Raw genomic sequence first — 17,500 nt, forward strand, 5'->3', positions numbered from 1 at the left:
AGTTCTGTTCTAGTTCTGTTCTAGTTCTGTTCTAGTTCTGTTCTAGTTCTGTTCTACTTCTGTTCTAGTTCTGTTCTAGTTCTGTTCTAGTTCTGTTCTAGTTCTGTATTAGTTTTGTTCTAGTTCTGTTCCAGTTCTGTTCTAGTTCTGTTCTGGTTCTGTTCTAGCACTGTTCTAGTTCTGTTCTACTTCTGTTCTATTCTAGTTCTGTTCTAGTTCTGTTCTAGTTCCAGTTTTGTTCTAGTTCTGTTCCAGTTCCGTTCTAGTTCAAGTTCTAGTTCTGTTCTAGTTCAGTTCTAGTTCTGTTCTATACTATGTAAGTTCCAGTTCTGTAGTTTGCATATTTCCACCTCAGACGTTAAAGGGTTATTCATATAAAACAACAACGTTGATAATTTCAATAATAATATTTACAACTCTGCCGACCTACAGTCTAATTTTAAGACGCCGTTGAAATTTTCACTGTCAGCCAACGCCGTCACAAATTTTTATCAGCTCTGCTTGTTACTACAGCCAGCTGATGCAAAATATATTTTTCTTGTGTGAGGAAAAGAGTTTTTCAGGAAAAAAATTAAAATTTAAACTAAAAATTCTTAAAATTTAAAGGTATTTAAAAGAAAATATTAATAAAAATGTAGATATTTTAAGAAAACAAATAACATTTGTGTGAAATAAAGGAAATATATAAAGAAAAAAGGCTGGGGAATTTGTTTAGCTTTAGCAAATATAATAATTTGTAAATTAAAATGCTAAATACCGGAAAAAAGCAAAAATCAATAAATGTACAAGGAAATTCTATTTATTTTTTTTCTCCCCAGCTACTGCCACATGTTAATAAATTATTGTGTTATTTGTTGGGTTTTAGTTTTTTTTTTTTGTTTTTCGCTCAAAACAAGTGAAAGGTTAAGCAAAATAGAAAGAAATTTTTTTTATTAGTTTATGTTAATTATTTTGTGTGCTATTTGTTTATATAAAAATATTGTGTTCAATAGACATTGATTTTTATTAATAAATTATTAATTTATTCTATTATATATATTTCATTCTATTGGCAGCGTCAAACGGTTGTGGTTTTTAATAGTCTACGTTGGACTAAATAACTAAATTAAACCATTATAAGCAATTGCAAGTACCTGGTTAAGAATAGCAGCACCCTTTAGCCAACCACCAGCCAAACAGCAGCCTACATTCCTGCTACAATAAAAGCAATAAACGCGCACTAGTTGTTTAATTACACCTCCCCCGGAACTACTTTAAAGCATTTGCAAATCTAAAATTTTTCACCCATTTTGGTGTAAATTGTTAATTGCTATTGTCATCCTTATATTCTTCATCATGTCTATTGCCCCAGTTATTATAGAGGCTACTGCCAAACATACTTCCACCGTAAGTTATTATTTTTTTTTACACATAAATTAGCTATTTATTTACTAAATCTCTTTCAACTTTTTCTTTCCCCTTTAGCTCATTTTTATGCATGGTTTGGGTGATACTGGGTAAGTTGTTTTTGTTGTTTGTTTCCTTATCACATTATAATTTAATGTTTTTAATCTTATCAATTTTAGTTTATTTAATATTTATAGTTATTTTTTTCCTTTTTTTTCTAAATTTTAAAGAAAAATTGCAAATTTTCATTTCCCTATAGATTTCTTTTTGTTGTTAGTTTTTTTTTTCTCTGTTTTGTCATGTTTGTTAGTGCCAACAAAATTGACCTTGTTTGTTTTACATTGCATAAAGTAAGAAATTGTTGTTGTAGGCTTTAGTGGGAAGAAATGAAATAAGCTATGTAAGATTAGTAAGGGACGCTAAAACCTAACAGGGAGGGAGTAAAACTTTAATCCAGTTAAGTAATAAATACAACTGAACTATAACTAAATTAAGAGGGCACTAGAAAACAACTGAAGTAGAACCGAACTAGATTAGAACTAGAACTGAACTAGATATAATCTAGATCTGAACTAGAACTGAACTAGAACTGAAATAGAACTGAAATAGAACTGAAATAGATCTGAACTAGAACTTAACTAGAACTGAACTAGAACTGAACTAGAACTAACCTAGAACTGAACTAGAACTGAACTAGAACTGAACTAGAACTGAACTAGAACTGAACTAGAACTGAACTAGAACTGAACTAGAACTGAACTAGAACTGAACTAGAACTGAACTAGAACTGAACTAGAACTGAACTAGAACTGAACTAGAACTGAACTAGAACTGAACTAGAACTGAACTAGAACTGAACTAGAACCGAACTAGAACTGAACTAGAACTGAACTAGAACTGAACTAGAACTGAACTGAACTAGAACTGAACTAGAACTGAACTAGAACTGATCTAGAACTGGACTAGAATTGAACTAGAGCTGAACTAAAACTGAACTAGAACAAAACTAGAACTGAACTAGATGTGATTTAGAACTGAACTAGAAATGAACTAAAACTGAACTAGAACTGAACTAGAACTGAACTAGAACTGAACTAGAACTGAACTAGAACTGAACTAGAACTGAACTAGAACTGAACTAGAACTGAACTAGAACTGAACTAGAACTGAACTAGAACTGAACTAGAACTGAACTAGAACTGAACTAGAACTGAACTAGAACTGAACTAGAACTGAACTAGAACTGAACTAGAACTGAACTAGAACTGAACTAGAACTGAACTAGAACTGAACTAGAACTGAACTAGAACTGAACTAGAACTGAACTAGAACTGAACTAGAACTGAACTAGAACTGAACTAGAACTGAACTAGAACTGAACTAGAACTGAACTAGAACTGAACTAGAACTGAACTAGAACTGAACTAGAACTGAACTAGAACTAAACTAGAACTGAACTAGAACTGAACTAGAACTGAATTAGAACTGAACTAGAACTGAACTCGAACTGAACTAGAACTATAGTAGAACTGAACTAGAACTGAAGTAGAACTGGACTAGAACTGAACAAGATCTGAACTAGAACTGAACTAGAACAGAACTAGAACTGAACTAGAACAGAACTAGAACTGAACTAGAACTGAACTAGAACTGAACTAGAACTAAACTAGAACTAAACTAGAACTGAACTGGTACTGCACTAAAACTGAAGTAGAAGAGAACTAGAACTAAACTAGAAGTGAACCAGAACTGAACTAGAACTTAACGTGAACTGAACTAGAACTTAAATATAACTCAACTAGAACTAAACTAGAACTGAACTGAATTTTTTGTCCAGCTGAATTGTAATATAATCAATTTTAAACATATATATATAACTTTAAAAACTTGCTAATATACAAAAAATTGCACGATTCAGCTAGCGGAACTACGTATACGAACTAAAAACAAAACTTATTTTGAACTAAATATTTAAAAAATAAGCTTATTCATCTTGTTACATTATATTTACTCTTTGTTTATTTTTTTAGTCACGGCTGGAGCAGTGCTTTAGCTGCCATACGACCACCCAGCATGAAAGTCGTCTGTCCTACAGCACCCACTCAGCCCGTTACACTAAATGCTGGCTTTCGCATGCCCTCCTGGTTTGATTTAAAAACACTCGACATATCAGGACCCGAAGATGAAGAAGGCATTAAATCGGCTTCACAAAATATACAAACAATGATTAATACCGAAATCGAAAAGGGCATACCCTCAAATCGTATTGTTTTGGGTGGTTTCTCACAAGGTGGTGCATTGGCTTTGTACTCAGCCTTGACCTATAACAAACCGCTGGCCGGTGTGGTGGCCCTATCGTGTTGGTTGCCTTTGCATAAACAATTTCCGGGTATTAAGACAAATAGTGGGGATATACCAGTGAGTATTATTTTAAAATAAAATTGCATAAGAACTGATCCAGAACTGAACTAGAACTAAACTAGAACTGAACTAGAACATAACTAAAACTGAACTAGAACTGAACTAGAACTGAACTTGAACTGTACTAAAACTGAACTAAAACTGAACTAGAACTGAACTAGAACTGAACTAGAACTGTACTAAAACTGAACTAAAACTGAACTAGAACTGAACTTGAACTGAACTAGAACTGAACTAAAACTGAACTAGAACTAAATTAGAACTGAACTAGAATTGAACTAGAATTGAACTAGAACTGAACTAGAACTGAACTAGAACTGAACTAGAACTGAACTAGAACTGAACTAGAACTGAACTAGAACTGAACTAGAACTGAACTAGAACTGAACTAGAACTGAACTAGAACTGAACTAGAACTGAACTAGAACTGAACTAGAACTGAACTAGAACTGAACTAGAACTGAACTAGAACTGAACTAGAACTGAACTAGAATTGGACTAGAATTGAACTAGAACTGAACTAAATCTAAGTTAGAACTGACTAAAACTGAACCTGAACAGAACTAGAACTGAACTAGAACTGAACTAGAACTCAACTAGAACTCAACTAGAACTCAACTAGAACTCAACTAGAACTCAACTAGAACTGAACTGGATGAACTAGAACTGAACTATAACTGAACTAGAACTGAACTAGAACTGAACTAGAACTGAACTAGAACTGAACTAGAACTGAACTAGAACTGAACTAGAACTGAACTAGAACTGAACTAGAACTGAACTAGAACTGAACTAGAACTGAACTAGAACTGAACTAGAACTGAACTAGAACTGAACTAGAACTGAACTAGAACTGAACTAGAACTGAACTAGAACTGAACTAGAACTGAACTAGAACTGAACTAGAACTGAACTAGAACTGAACTAGAACTGAACTAGAACTGAACTAGAACTGAATTAGAACTGAAATAGAACTGAATTAGAACTGAACTAGAACTGAATTAGAACTGAACTAGAACTGAACTAGAACTGAACTAGAACTGAATTAGAACTGAACTAGAACTAGAACTGAACTAGAACTGAACTAGAACTGAACTGGAAATGAACTAGAACTATAGTAGAACTGAACAGTTTTAAATAATTTTTCCGAAAATTTTCTAGATTTATCAATGTCATGGTGATTTTGATCCAGTGGTACCCTATAAATTTGGCCAGCTAAGTGCCAGTTTGTTAAAATCTTTTATGAAAAATGTTACTTTCAAAACCTACAATGGTTTGTCACACTCTTCATCGGAAGAAGAAATGGATGATATTAAGGTAAGTAAACTTTCTTAAAGAAAATGTTTAATATTAAACTAATTGTTGTTTTCTGTTTGTTTTCTTTGTTACAGGATGTTTTGGCCAAATGGGTAAATTAATTTTATAAATTTTTCTCGTTTGTAAATTAAGCTAAATTTCTTAAAAAAAAATTAAGAAATATTTTTAGCCAATATTAAAAACAAAAATAAATTATTAAAATCTATTAAAAAGGACAGTTATTCTGCTATAAATTCAGGCCTTTATTAACAACTAAAAGAAGGAAAATAAAAGAACAAAACATGCCTACTGGATAAATAAAAACAAAAAACAAAATTTGGCTAAATAATAATTTAAAAAAAGCGTTTAAATTGTAGTAATTATTACAACAACAAAAAAAACTTTATTATAAATTTAATTTATTCTTAATTATAGTTACTCACAAACAAAACAATAACTAGTATTCTAACTCAAGAAACAAACTATAACAACAAACTTTTAAGTTTTTCTTATTTACAAATTTTTGTAGTATTAAAGCTAAAAAGCAATCAATTATTATCATTATTATTCCTATTTTACGACCCTGAATCTTCAACCCATTATTTTTTGAAAACATTGAGTAAAAATTATCCACAAGAAACACACGTCCTTTTTGAAACTCCTTTAAACAACAAAATATTGTTTACTAAATACAACAAAATGAAATAATATTTGAAAATATTTATTAAAAATAAATTATAATATAATATAAATAAAAAAAGAATAATTGCTAAATAAACAAAATTCAAAAAAAATATATGAATAGAATATTAGAGAAACTTAAAAAACAAACAAAATTTTATTTGGAATTGAAAGTTAAAACTGGCGGAAAAAAATTTAAAAAAACCTTTTAGTTTGAAAATTAAGTAGAAAAACTAATTTTTCCAAAAAAATATTTACAATCTTTTTTCCCAAAAGTTGAATTTAAAATGGAAATTTAAAATTTTTAAATAAAATTTAAAATTTTTTGTAAAATTTTGAATTTTTTACTAAAATTTTGAATTTTTTTTTGAAAATTTGCTTTTTTGGTGATATTTTTAATTTTCAGTGAATATTTATATGAGACTAGATTATAGTCCAGACTATAGACCACACCATAGTACAGACTATAGACTAGATTATATTACCGACTATAGACTAAACTACAATAAAGTCCAGGCTATAGAGCAGTCCAGGCAATAGAGTAGTCCATAGTTCAGACTAGACAATATACTAGACTCTAGTCTAGACCATAGGCTGGATTAAAATCAAGCCTATCGAGTAGACTATAGTCCAGATTATAGACTAGATTGTAGACTAGACTATAGCCCAGACTATAGACAAGACTTTAGACTATACCATGGTCCAGACTATAGACTAGACTATAGTCCAGGCTAAAGACTAGACTATAGTTCAGACCAGCCTATAGTCCAGACTATAGACTATACTGTAGTCTATAGTCCAAACTATGAACTAGACTATAGTCCAGACTATAAAGTAGACTGTAGTCCAGACTATAGAGTAGACTAGTCTACAGTCCAGACTATAGAGTAGACTATAGTCCAGACTATAGAGTAGATTATACTCCAGACTACAGAGTAGACTATAGTACAGACTATAGTTCAGACTGTAGAGTAGACCATAGTCCGGACCATAGACTAGACTATAGACTAGACCATAGTCTAGAGTATAGACAGATTATAGACTAGACTATAGCCCAGACTATAGACTAGACTATAGCCCAGTCTTTAGACTAGACTATAGACCAGACTATAGACTAGACTGCAGCCTTAACTATAGACTAGACTATAGTCCAGACTATAGACTAGTTTGTAGCCCAGACTATAGACTGGACTATATACCAGACTGTACACTAGACAATAGTACAGACTAAAGACTATAGTCCAGACTATAGACTAGACCATAGCCCAGATTATAGACTAGACTATAGCCCAGACTATAGACTAGACTATAGACTAAACCATAGCCCAGGCTATAGACCAGACTATAGTCTAAACTATAGCCCAGGCTATAGACTAAACTATAGCCCAGGCTATAGACTAGACTATGGCCCAGACTATAGACTATAGACTAAACTATAGCCCTAACTATAGACTAGACTATAGCCCTAACAAAAACTAGACTATAGTCAGACTATAGACTAGACTATAGTCCAGACTATAGACTATACTATAGTCCAGACCATAGACTAGACTATAGACTATAGTCCAGACTATAGACTGGACCAGAGCCCAGATTATAGACTAGACTATAACCCAGTCTATAGACTAGATTATAGACCAGACTATAGACTAAACTATAGACTAGACTATGGCCCGGACTATAGACTATAGACTAGACTATAGCCCTAACTAAAGACTAGACTATAGACTAGACTATAGCCCAGACTATAAACTAGACTATAGTCCAGACCATAGGCTAGACTATAGACTATAGTCCAGACTATAGACCAGACTATAGACTAGACTGTAGCCCTAACTATGGACTAGACTATAAACTAGACTATAGTCCAGACTATAGAGTAGAATATAGATTAGACTATAGTCCAGACTCTAGACCAGATTCAGACTTTATATCAGGATATATTCCAAAGCACTAGCTGTCCAAAAGTTCTTATTATAGATTATAGTGAAGTATAGTGTTTCCCTTTAGATTAAAATATATTTATTGCTAATGTTTAAAACGCTCCATTCTTAATCACACATTAACATAAATCATTTACTATATAAACGCTATGATTTTTCTTTTTCTGTATTATATACACATTCTATATCATTATTCTTATATATATTTTCAGACAAACGATAGTAGTCATTTAACGAATAGAAGTTCCTCGGAAACGTATTGTTCAAGTATCGTACAGTGTTGTCGTATCTTATAGTTACAGCAAAACAAAAATTTCACACAAAAAGACACACTTGAAAACAAAAAACAGAAAAAAAACTTAAAACATTTCACTACAATTTGAATTGCCTCAATTAATTATAGTTAATTATAACAAAGAAAAAACAATATATGAAATCAAACATAAGTTTTAGTATTAAACAAAAAAATTGGGGATAAATGTTGGATAAAAAGAAATTTTCAAATTTGAAATTATTAAAAAAAAAAATTAAAAAGAAAAACACTGAAAAATTCTTAGAAAAATATATAAAATAAATTTTAAAAAGATTTTAATAATTTTAAAAAGTTAAGAAATTTTTCTGAAGTTTTTTCTTGAAACTATTTTCTTCACCATTTTATTCCCGATTTTTAAAACATTTTAATGTCATAACTACATGTATAACAATTTTACATTTAACTCGTACTTAATTACATTTAACATACATTATAGATAACGCTGATAAAATGTTGTTACCACTTAACTAATATAATTCTTTCAAAAAGGGTCTCTTTTGTAAAGTCAAAATTTTTATAATTTCAGAAAAGAAATATATGTAAGTTAAGTCGTTTTAACATTTCATCAACGCTTTATATAATAGCTAAAACATTTTGTTGTTATATTTACCTACATATACATACATATTTATTATTAGAATTTTTGTTATTTTGTTTTTAGCGAATACATTATTAATGATAATAAAAAAATATATATAACGTATCTGAACTGATAAACAAACATTTTAAAGAAAATATTTTCATTATTTTAGAGTTTAGGTGAAAGAAAATTGTAGTGAAATGTTTCGGTTTTACAGGAAAATAACGAATCAAAGGGGCTGGACAGGGGATATTTTGATACATTTTCAAAATGAAAATCCATTTGGAGTTTTCATAGCAAGAGCCTTCAGTGTAGTTAACAAATATTCGTAGAAATACTAGCTAGCGATAGATGGCGCCATTATTAATATTGAATTAAACAGGGTGTCTCATGTTAAACGTTAAGTTTGAATTTTAGAAGAGACTATACACTAGATTAGTATATATACTATAAATTAGATCGTAAACTATACAATAGACTAGACTATAAACTAGACCCGGCTATAGACTAGATTATAGACCAGACTATAGACTAAACTATAGACTAGACTACAGATTAGATTATAGATAAGACTATAGACTAGACCATAGAATAGACTATAGATTCGAGTAGACTTTAGACTATAGACTAGACAATAGAATATACTAGACTATGGACTAGACTATAGACTAGACTATAGACTAAACTATGGACTAGACTATTGCCTAGACTATAGACTAGACAATAAAATACACTAGACTATGGACTAGGTTAGAATACAGACTAGACTAGATTATAGACTAGACTATAGACTAGTCTATAGACTAGACTATAGACTAGTCTATAGACTAGACTATAAACTAGACTATAGACTAGACTATAGACTAGACTTTAGACTAGACTCTTGACTAGACTATAGACTAAACTATTGACTAGACTATAGACCAGACTATAGATTAAACTATAGACTAGACTATAGACTAGACAATAGACTAGACTATAGACTAGACTGTAAACTAGACTACAGACTAGACTATAGCCTAGATTATAGACTAGACTATAGACTAGACTATAGACTAGACTATAGACTAGACTATAGACTAGACTATAGACTAGACTATAGACTAGACTATAGACTAGACTATAGACTAGACTGTAGACTAGACTATAGACTAGACTATAGACTAGACTATAGACTGGACTATAGACTAGACTATAGACTAGACTATAGACTAGACTATATACTAGACTATAGATTAGACTATAGACTAGACTATAGATTAGACTATAGACTAGACTATAGACTTGACTATAGACTAGACTATAGACTAGACTATAAAGTGGACTATAGACTGGATTATAGACTGGACTATAGACTGGACTATAGACTGGACTATAGACTAGACTATAAACTACACAATAGCATAGACTATAAACTAGACAATAGACTAGATAGACTTTAATCTATTGACTAAACTATAGACTAGACTATAGACTAGACTATAGACTAGACAATTGACTAGACTATAGACCAGATTATAGACTAGAATATAGACCAGACTATAGACTACCATATATAGACTATAGTCTAGACAGTAGTCTATAACATAACCTAGACTTTAGACTGTGTTATAGTACACACTACTGTTAAGTAGTTTCAGAATTGTTCCACATTGCATGCATATTTATGCTGTTAATTAAAATTAGCATAGACTTAATATTAACAGTATGTAATACTGCAATTTTAACATTTTCTAAACACCTGAAAAAAGATCAAACATATATTTACATAACAATGTAAAAAAATATGTAAATTGTTATGTTAATATCTTTATTTACATGTTAAAACTGTTATTTTGTTCATGTTCATTATTATGTTCTCATGTGTTTTTGCTGTTGCTGTCTTTCAACAATAACAACAACAGCAATACTGGTCAGTTTGGTTTGTTTACATTTTTTTCATGCGGTATTTTTTTTCTACTTATTCTTTGTTGCTGCCTGTTTAGAATGTTGTCAGCAGCGAACGCAGCAACAACAACAACAACACCAGCAGAAGCAACACATTTTAGTGCAAACTTATTTTTCTTTTCTTCTTTACACTTTAGTTGTTAACGGTTCGTGCAAGTGATTGGAAGCGTAAAGTTAAAAGGCGTGAAAAAAGTAAAAGCAATTGCAAAGAGTAAAAAAAGAAAATTTGTGTTTTTATTAAAGGGAAAAACAAGAAATTTACAAAATTACACAAGTTAATTTAATTAAAAAAAAGTGTTAAAAAGTTAAAAGAAAATTTTCATTAAGCTGGAAACTAAATAAAAAGAAAATTTTCTGCAAAAGTTGTGGTGCAAAAGAAAGCGTAGTTTTTTTTTTCGTTGGCGTCCTCAGGCAAATAAACACAATCAATGGAATTATTTGTGGATAATTAAAAACAAATCAAGGGTAAGTGTATGGAATTTTTCATTAGATTAATTAAATTATATGCAAATTATTGCTAGAATATTGAGTTAATATATAAAATTGTGTTGTTTTTCGAATTTTGGAAATTGTGTGCAAACACAATTTCTCATATGTTGTCTGCCAATATTTTTTATGACTTGCGAAAAAGCAGGGTTTGCCTTACAGCGAGGAATTTTAAAATTGTCATGTAAACAGGATTGTGATGTAGACAGTGTTGCCATATTAAAGTTATGTATTGTGAAAATACGGAGTAGATGAAGACAGATTTTAGTGAATATTTTTATAACGACTAGACAAACTAGATTTTATACTAGACTATAGACTCGATAATAGACCAGACATGGCCAGACTATAGACTGGACATAGACTATGTAGAACATAGATAAACTAGACTACACACTAAACTTTATTGTAGATAATTAGGAAGATTGTAGACTAGACTTAAGACTGAAATTAAGTCTAGACTACAGACTACACTAGACTACAGACTAGGCTGTAGACTAGACTATAGACTAGACTATAGACTAGACTAGACTATAGACTAGACTATAGACTAGACTATAGACTAGACTATAAACTAGACTATAGACTAGACTACAGCCTACACTATATACTAGACTATAGACTAGACTACACACTACACTATATACTAGACTATAGACTAGACTATAGACTAGACTATGGACTAGACTATAGAATAGACTATAGACTAGACTTAAGACTAGACTATAGTCTAGACTATAGTCTAGACTATAGACTAGACTACAGACTAGACTATAGACTAGACTATAGACTAGACTATAGACTAGACTATAGACTAGACTATAGACTAGACTATAGACTAGACTATAGACTAGACTATAGACTAGACTATAGACTAGACTATAGACTAGACTATAGACTAGACTATAGACTAGACTATAGACTAGACTATAGACTAGACTATAGACTAGACTATAGACTAGACTGTAGACTAGGCTATTGACTAGACTATAGACTAGACTATAGACTATAGAATAAACTATAGACTAGACTATACACCAGAAAATTGAATAAACTATAGACTAGACTATGGACTATACTAAACTATACTATAGATTGTAGTCCAAAATATACTCCAGGATATACGGCATCACCGCCATTTGACAGAAAACAGTGATGTTAATTAAAGTATTATGATCTTTTAAGTTTTACTCAAACGACTATTAAAGTTTAATAGCAATGCGAAAATATATATTTAATCTGATTGTAACATAAAATAAATATATATTTTTATAAATAAAATGCAAATATGTATATTATAATCATAAGTTCCTACTTATCTTTTGAACAATTCAAAACTTATGCATTTAGTTTTAAATGTCGGCTTTGAAATAAAAAAAAATATATATATTTAACTAAAAACAAGTTTAAGAACAATTTTTTTTATCACAATTTAAAAGTCAATGGAGGCGTCATAATTAAATTATATACATATAGACTATACATAACGATAGCAAAACTCAAACGCTGCAATAGTTAATGAATTGGGATTAAAATTTATAGAAAGACTAACTGTAGATTTAACTATTGTGGAGAAATTATAGAATGAAGTATTTTGTGAACTATATATGGACTGCAAAATTTAGACTATATATACTAGCGTGAACTATGTTCAGATTATTGAGTAGAATTTAGTTTAGACTATAGTTGGAACTATGTAGACTAGACTTAAATCTAGACAATAGACTTAACTATAATCTCGAATATAGACTTTAAGTTCGGACTAAACAATAGAGTCTAGACTATAGAATATGCTATAGTGCAGACTATATAGTAGATTAAATAATTGACTCTTAAATAGACTATAGTTCATACTATTTACTAGACTATAAATTGGACTTTTATGCAGACCAAAGACCAGAGTATAGACTAAGCTAACGTCACTAACATTTTGTACTTTGTCAACAAATAGGAAATACTTTAATATCTTTATTTTTACATTACCAAGCTTTTTCCTAATAGTTTAAGTACAAACATCAAATTTTAATTGCGCTTTTTTTCTGCTTTTAAACATTTTTGTTTTTTTTGGCAAATTTCTTGATAAAAAAAGTTTAAAATATTTTATTTTTAACTCACTCAAGCATATTAAATATGGACTTTTGACAAAAACAAAAATATTTGTTTTAAAGGCATGAGAAATAAAAAACTAAAGCACAAAAAAAACACTAAATAATTAAAGTAATTAAATAATATGTAAATTGTTTTTATTTTAAATTTATTTTGTTTAAAAAACAAACATACATATTATTACAAAAATAATGAGGGTAATTAAATTGAGCAAGTTTTATAATTATTAATTATAATCTACACAAGGATTTCAGTTTTTACAACTTAAAGTAGATAACACTGTTAACTAACCTTATATAGGTTGGCAACTTCGTTTGTATGTATATAATATGGCATCTCCTTAAAATAACAAACTGCCTTTCTCTTTTCATAAAGGTCAAAGTTAAAAGGATTTTTTATATGAATTAATATTTTGTTTATAAATTTTGTTTATTACCTTTAATAATTTTAATATGTTAATTTATTTACAATATTTACTGCATTATTAATTCTCTAATTACTCAGTTTAAGTTTATCCATGCATTAAACTTGCATTCAAGTTTGTTACACATTTTAATTTAATTTTTTTTAGAATAAGCAAAATATTTATAATATGTAGATTTATTTTTAAACTAAATATTACTCATCATATAAAATAATTAAAGAAACGTATATAAGTTAATATATTGCATAGTTTATAGACTAGATTATATTTTATTCTATTCTATAATCTAGTATACTGTTTAGTTTAAAGACAGTCTAGTAAAGAATATAGTCTAGTATATTGTCCAGTTTATAATCTAAATTGTAGTCTAGTCTATATATCTATTATATACTCTAATCTATAGTTTAGTCTATATTGTAATCTATAGTCTAATCCATTGTGTAATATATAGTCTAGTCTATAGACTAGTCAAAAGTCTAGTCTATTATCTAATCTATCCTGTAAACTATAGTCTAGTCTGTAGTCTAGTCTATAATCTAATTGATAGTCTAGTCGATAGTCTAGTCTATACTCTGGACAATTGTCTATTCTATAGTCAAGTGTATAGTCTAGTCTATTGTATATTCTATAATCTAGTCTAAAATCTAGTCTAGACTATAGTCTAGTCTATAGTCTTGCCTATAGTCTAGTCTATAGTCTAGTATAAAGTCCAGTCTATAGTCTAGTGTATAGTCTATAAGCTAGTCTAGTCTATATTCTAGTCTATAGTCTAGTCTAGTCAATAGTCTAGTCTATAGTCTAGTCTATAGTCTAGTCTATAGTCTAGTCTATAGTCTAGTCTATAGTCTAGTCTATAGTCTAGTCTAGTCTAGTCTATAGTCTAGTCTATAGTCTAGTCTATAGTCTAGTCTATAGTCTAGTCTATAGTCTAGTCTATAGTCTAGTCTATAGTCTAGTCTATAGTCTAGTCTATAGTCTAGTCTATAGTCTAGTCTATAGTCTAGTCTATAGTCTAGTCTATAGTCTAGTCTATAGTCTAGTCTATAGTCTAGTCTATAGTCTAGTCTATAGTCTAGTCTATAGTCTAGTCTATAGTCTAGTCTATAGTCTAGTCTATAGTCTAGTCTATAGTCTAGTCTATAGTCTAGTCTATAGTCTAGTCTATAGTCTAGTCTATAGTCTAGTCTATAGTCTAGTCTATAGTCTAGTCTATAGTCTAGTCTAGTCTATAGTCTAGTCTATAGTCTAGTCTATAGTCTAGTCTATAGTCTAGTCTATAGTCTAGTCTATAGTCTAGTCTATAGTCTAGTCTATAGTCTAGTCTATAGTCTAGTCTATAGTCTAGTCTATAGTCTAGTCTATAGTCTAGTCTATAGTCTAGTCTATAGTCTAGTCTATTGTCTAGTCTATAGTCTAGTCTATAGTCTAGTCTATTGTCTAGTCTATAGTCTAGTCTATAGTCTAGTCTATAGTCTAGTCTATAGTCTAGTCTATAGTCTAGTCTATAGTCTAGTCTATAGTCTAGTCTATAGTCTAGTCTATAGTCTAGCTATAGTCTAGTCTATAGTCTAGTCTATAGTCTAGTCTATAGTCTAGTCTATAGTCTAGTCTATAGTCTAGTCTATAGTCTAGTCTATAGTCTAGTCTATAGTCTAGTCTATATAGTCTAGTCTATAGCGCTGGTCTATAGTCTAGTCTATAGTCTAGTCTATAGTCTAGTCTATAGTCTAGTCTATAGTCTAGTCTATAGTCTAGTCTATAGTCTAGTCTATAGTCTAGTCTATAGTCTAGTCTATAGTCTAGTCATAGTCTAGTCTATAGTCTAGTCTATAGTCTAGTCTATAGTCTAGTCTATAGTCTAGTCTATAGTCTAGTCTATAGTCTAGTCTATAGTCTAGTCTATAGTCTAGTCTATAGTCTAGTCTATAGTCTAGTCTATAGTCTAGTCTAAAGTCTAGTCTATAGTCTAGTCTATAGTCTAGTCTATAGTCTAGTCTATAGTCTAGTCTATAGTCTAGTCTATAGTCTAGTCTATAGTCTAGTCTATAGTCTAGTCTATAGTCTAGTCTATAGTCTAGTCTGTAGTCTAGTCTATAATCTAGTCTATAATCTAGTCTATAGTCTAGTCTATAGTCTAGTCTATAGTCTAGTTTATAGTCTAGTCCATAGTCTAGTCTATAGTCTAGTCTATAGTCTAGTCTATAATCTAGTCTATAGTCTAGTCTATAGTCTGGTCTATAGTCTAGTCTATAGTCTAGTCTATAGTCTAGTCTATAGTCTAGTCTATAGTCTAGTCTATAGTCTAGTCTATGGTCTAGTCTATAGTCTAGTCTATAGTCTAGTCTATAATCTAGTCTATAGTCTATTCTATAGACTATTTTGTAGTTTATAAGATAGTTTGTAGTCGTGACTTTATTGTGGTCTATAGTCCAGTCTATGGACTAACCTATAGTCTATTCTTTAGTCTAGTCTGTTGTGTAGTCTATAGTCTGGTCTAAAGTCTCTTCTTTGGTCTAGTTTAAGTTTAAGTCTTTAGCTTGGACATTAGTAAAGTTCTTTTAAAATTTTCTGGTTGTTTTACTTTATTCTTAACAATTTCTATACCCTACACCACTAAAATGGGAAAGGTAAATTTTCGTTTGATTTTTTCAATTAGTTTTATGGAAAAATTTTAAATGCAATTAAATAATTAAAAAATCATTAAAAAATAATGTTTTTATAATTATTTAATTAATTTTAGGTTTTCATTACAGAATTTGTCATTAAAAAAGTAAATATTTGTGGAAATTTTGTTTGATAAGCTAGAATTGTTATTTTTTTTTCTAATATTTTTTTTTTCAAAAATTTCTTATAAACAAAATTTAAATAAATTAACAAGAAAAAAAATAAACTTATAACCTTTTCAAAAAAACAATATTTACGTCATTTTGGTTAAAAAAAGCTTTTAAAGAGTTTTTTAACAAAATTCTTTAAAACCAATAAATAATCAATGCGGAAACTAAAAGGGAGAAAAAACACAATATGTATTTCTTAACAAACATAATAATCCCTAAGGGGAATATAAACAATGATTTGCACTAAAACCAAACACGTATTAATAAATTATTGAAAAAAAAAACAATATTTTGTTAATATATTTTTCAAAAACTCACAAAACAAGTTTGGTTTACAAATAATTCGTTTGAGTGAGTTTCTTTAAACAAAATTCTAAAATATGTTAATAAATGTTTAAAGATTAGACAACAGCTACTTATTGGTTTATATTTTATTTAACGTATTAACATATTAACATATTTTAGCATAATCCTTCTCGAGTATTCTTAACATAATCAAAGTTTATTTTTAAAAAAATAAAAAAGTAAAAGTGTAATAAATATTTAGATTTAAATTTATTTTATTTCAAATTTTAGCGAATTAAAAAATTTTTTTTTTTATAATTTTAGTTAGAAATCAAGTTGAACTGTGATAGTTGTCATCGATAGATTTAAAGTTTATTACTTGCCTTAGATATATAAAATTTTCTATTCACTTTCAAAATTCCATATAAATTAGCCACGTGTTGCAACAATTTAATAATAAATTACTTGATGTATCTTTTTTAAAAAAATCTACTTTTTTCGCAATTAAAAAAAACCCCTGTTCTATTTTGCAAAGCAAATTTTTTGCAATAAATTATTCATTTTTGTAATGATTTAAGTTATTAGTATTTCAAATTGTTGACATATTTTATATACTTCATTAAAATGTTTCTAATTGTTTTATAAACAGCCGCCTTAAACGAACAACGCTACAAACATATATGAAAGTATGTGAACACAATTGTGTTCTAAGTTCAAATGTTTTAAACAAAATTTTAAAACATTTTACGAAATTTATTCAAATGTAATCATAATCTCAGTTCAGCGCTCCTGTGTGCT

The 17,500-nt window shown here is 29.5% G+C and overlaps 2 protein-coding genes across 2 annotated transcripts in view; both read left to right on the forward strand.

Moving 5' to 3' along the window:
* The first annotated feature begins 471 nt into the window (after nt 1–471).
* Nucleotides 472–8,264, forward strand: LOC111683626 (acyl-protein thioesterase 1). The gene is made up of 7 exons (XM_023445719.2): nt 472–606; nt 1,056–1,386; nt 1,465–1,496; nt 3,417–3,804; nt 4,969–5,124; nt 5,199–5,216; nt 7,940–8,264. Exons 2-7 carry the CDS (start codon nt 1,336–1,338, stop codon nt 8,021–8,023), a joined length of 729 nt encoding a protein of 242 aa, XP_023301487.1. The 5' UTR covers nt 472–606; nt 1,056–1,335; the 3' UTR covers nt 8,024–8,264.
* Nucleotides 8,265–10,716: 2,452 nt separating this feature from the next.
* LOC111683627 (ATP-binding cassette sub-family G member 1) overlaps nt 10,717–17,500 on the forward strand; it is a 35,688-nt gene continuing 28,904 nt past the window's right edge. Inside the window, exon 1 of the mRNA XM_046951028.1 lies at nt 10,717–11,032. The gene's annotated coding sequence lies outside the window, so the exon portion shown is untranslated. The remainder of the gene's footprint in view (nt 11,033–17,500) is intronic.

This window comes from Lucilia cuprina, chromosome 5, assembly GCF_022045245.1.
Source record: "Lucilia cuprina isolate Lc7/37 chromosome 5, ASM2204524v1, whole genome shotgun sequence".
In the NCBI taxonomy this organism is placed as follows: domain Eukaryota; kingdom Metazoa; phylum Arthropoda; class Insecta; order Diptera; family Calliphoridae; genus Lucilia; species Lucilia cuprina.

Coding starts and splice junctions, on each gene's coding strand:
- LOC111683626 (XM_023445719.2), top strand. CDS start 1,336: ATGTCTATTGCCCCAGTTATTATAGAGGCTACTGCCAAACATACTTCC. Junction 1,497..3,416: donor CATGGTTTGGGTGATACTGG/GTAAGTTGTTTT, acceptor TTATTTTTTTAG/TCACGGCTGGAGCAGTGCTT. Junction 3,805..4,968: donor CAAATAGTGGGGATATACCA/GTGAGTATTATT, acceptor AAAATTTTCTAG/ATTTATCAATGTCATGGTGA.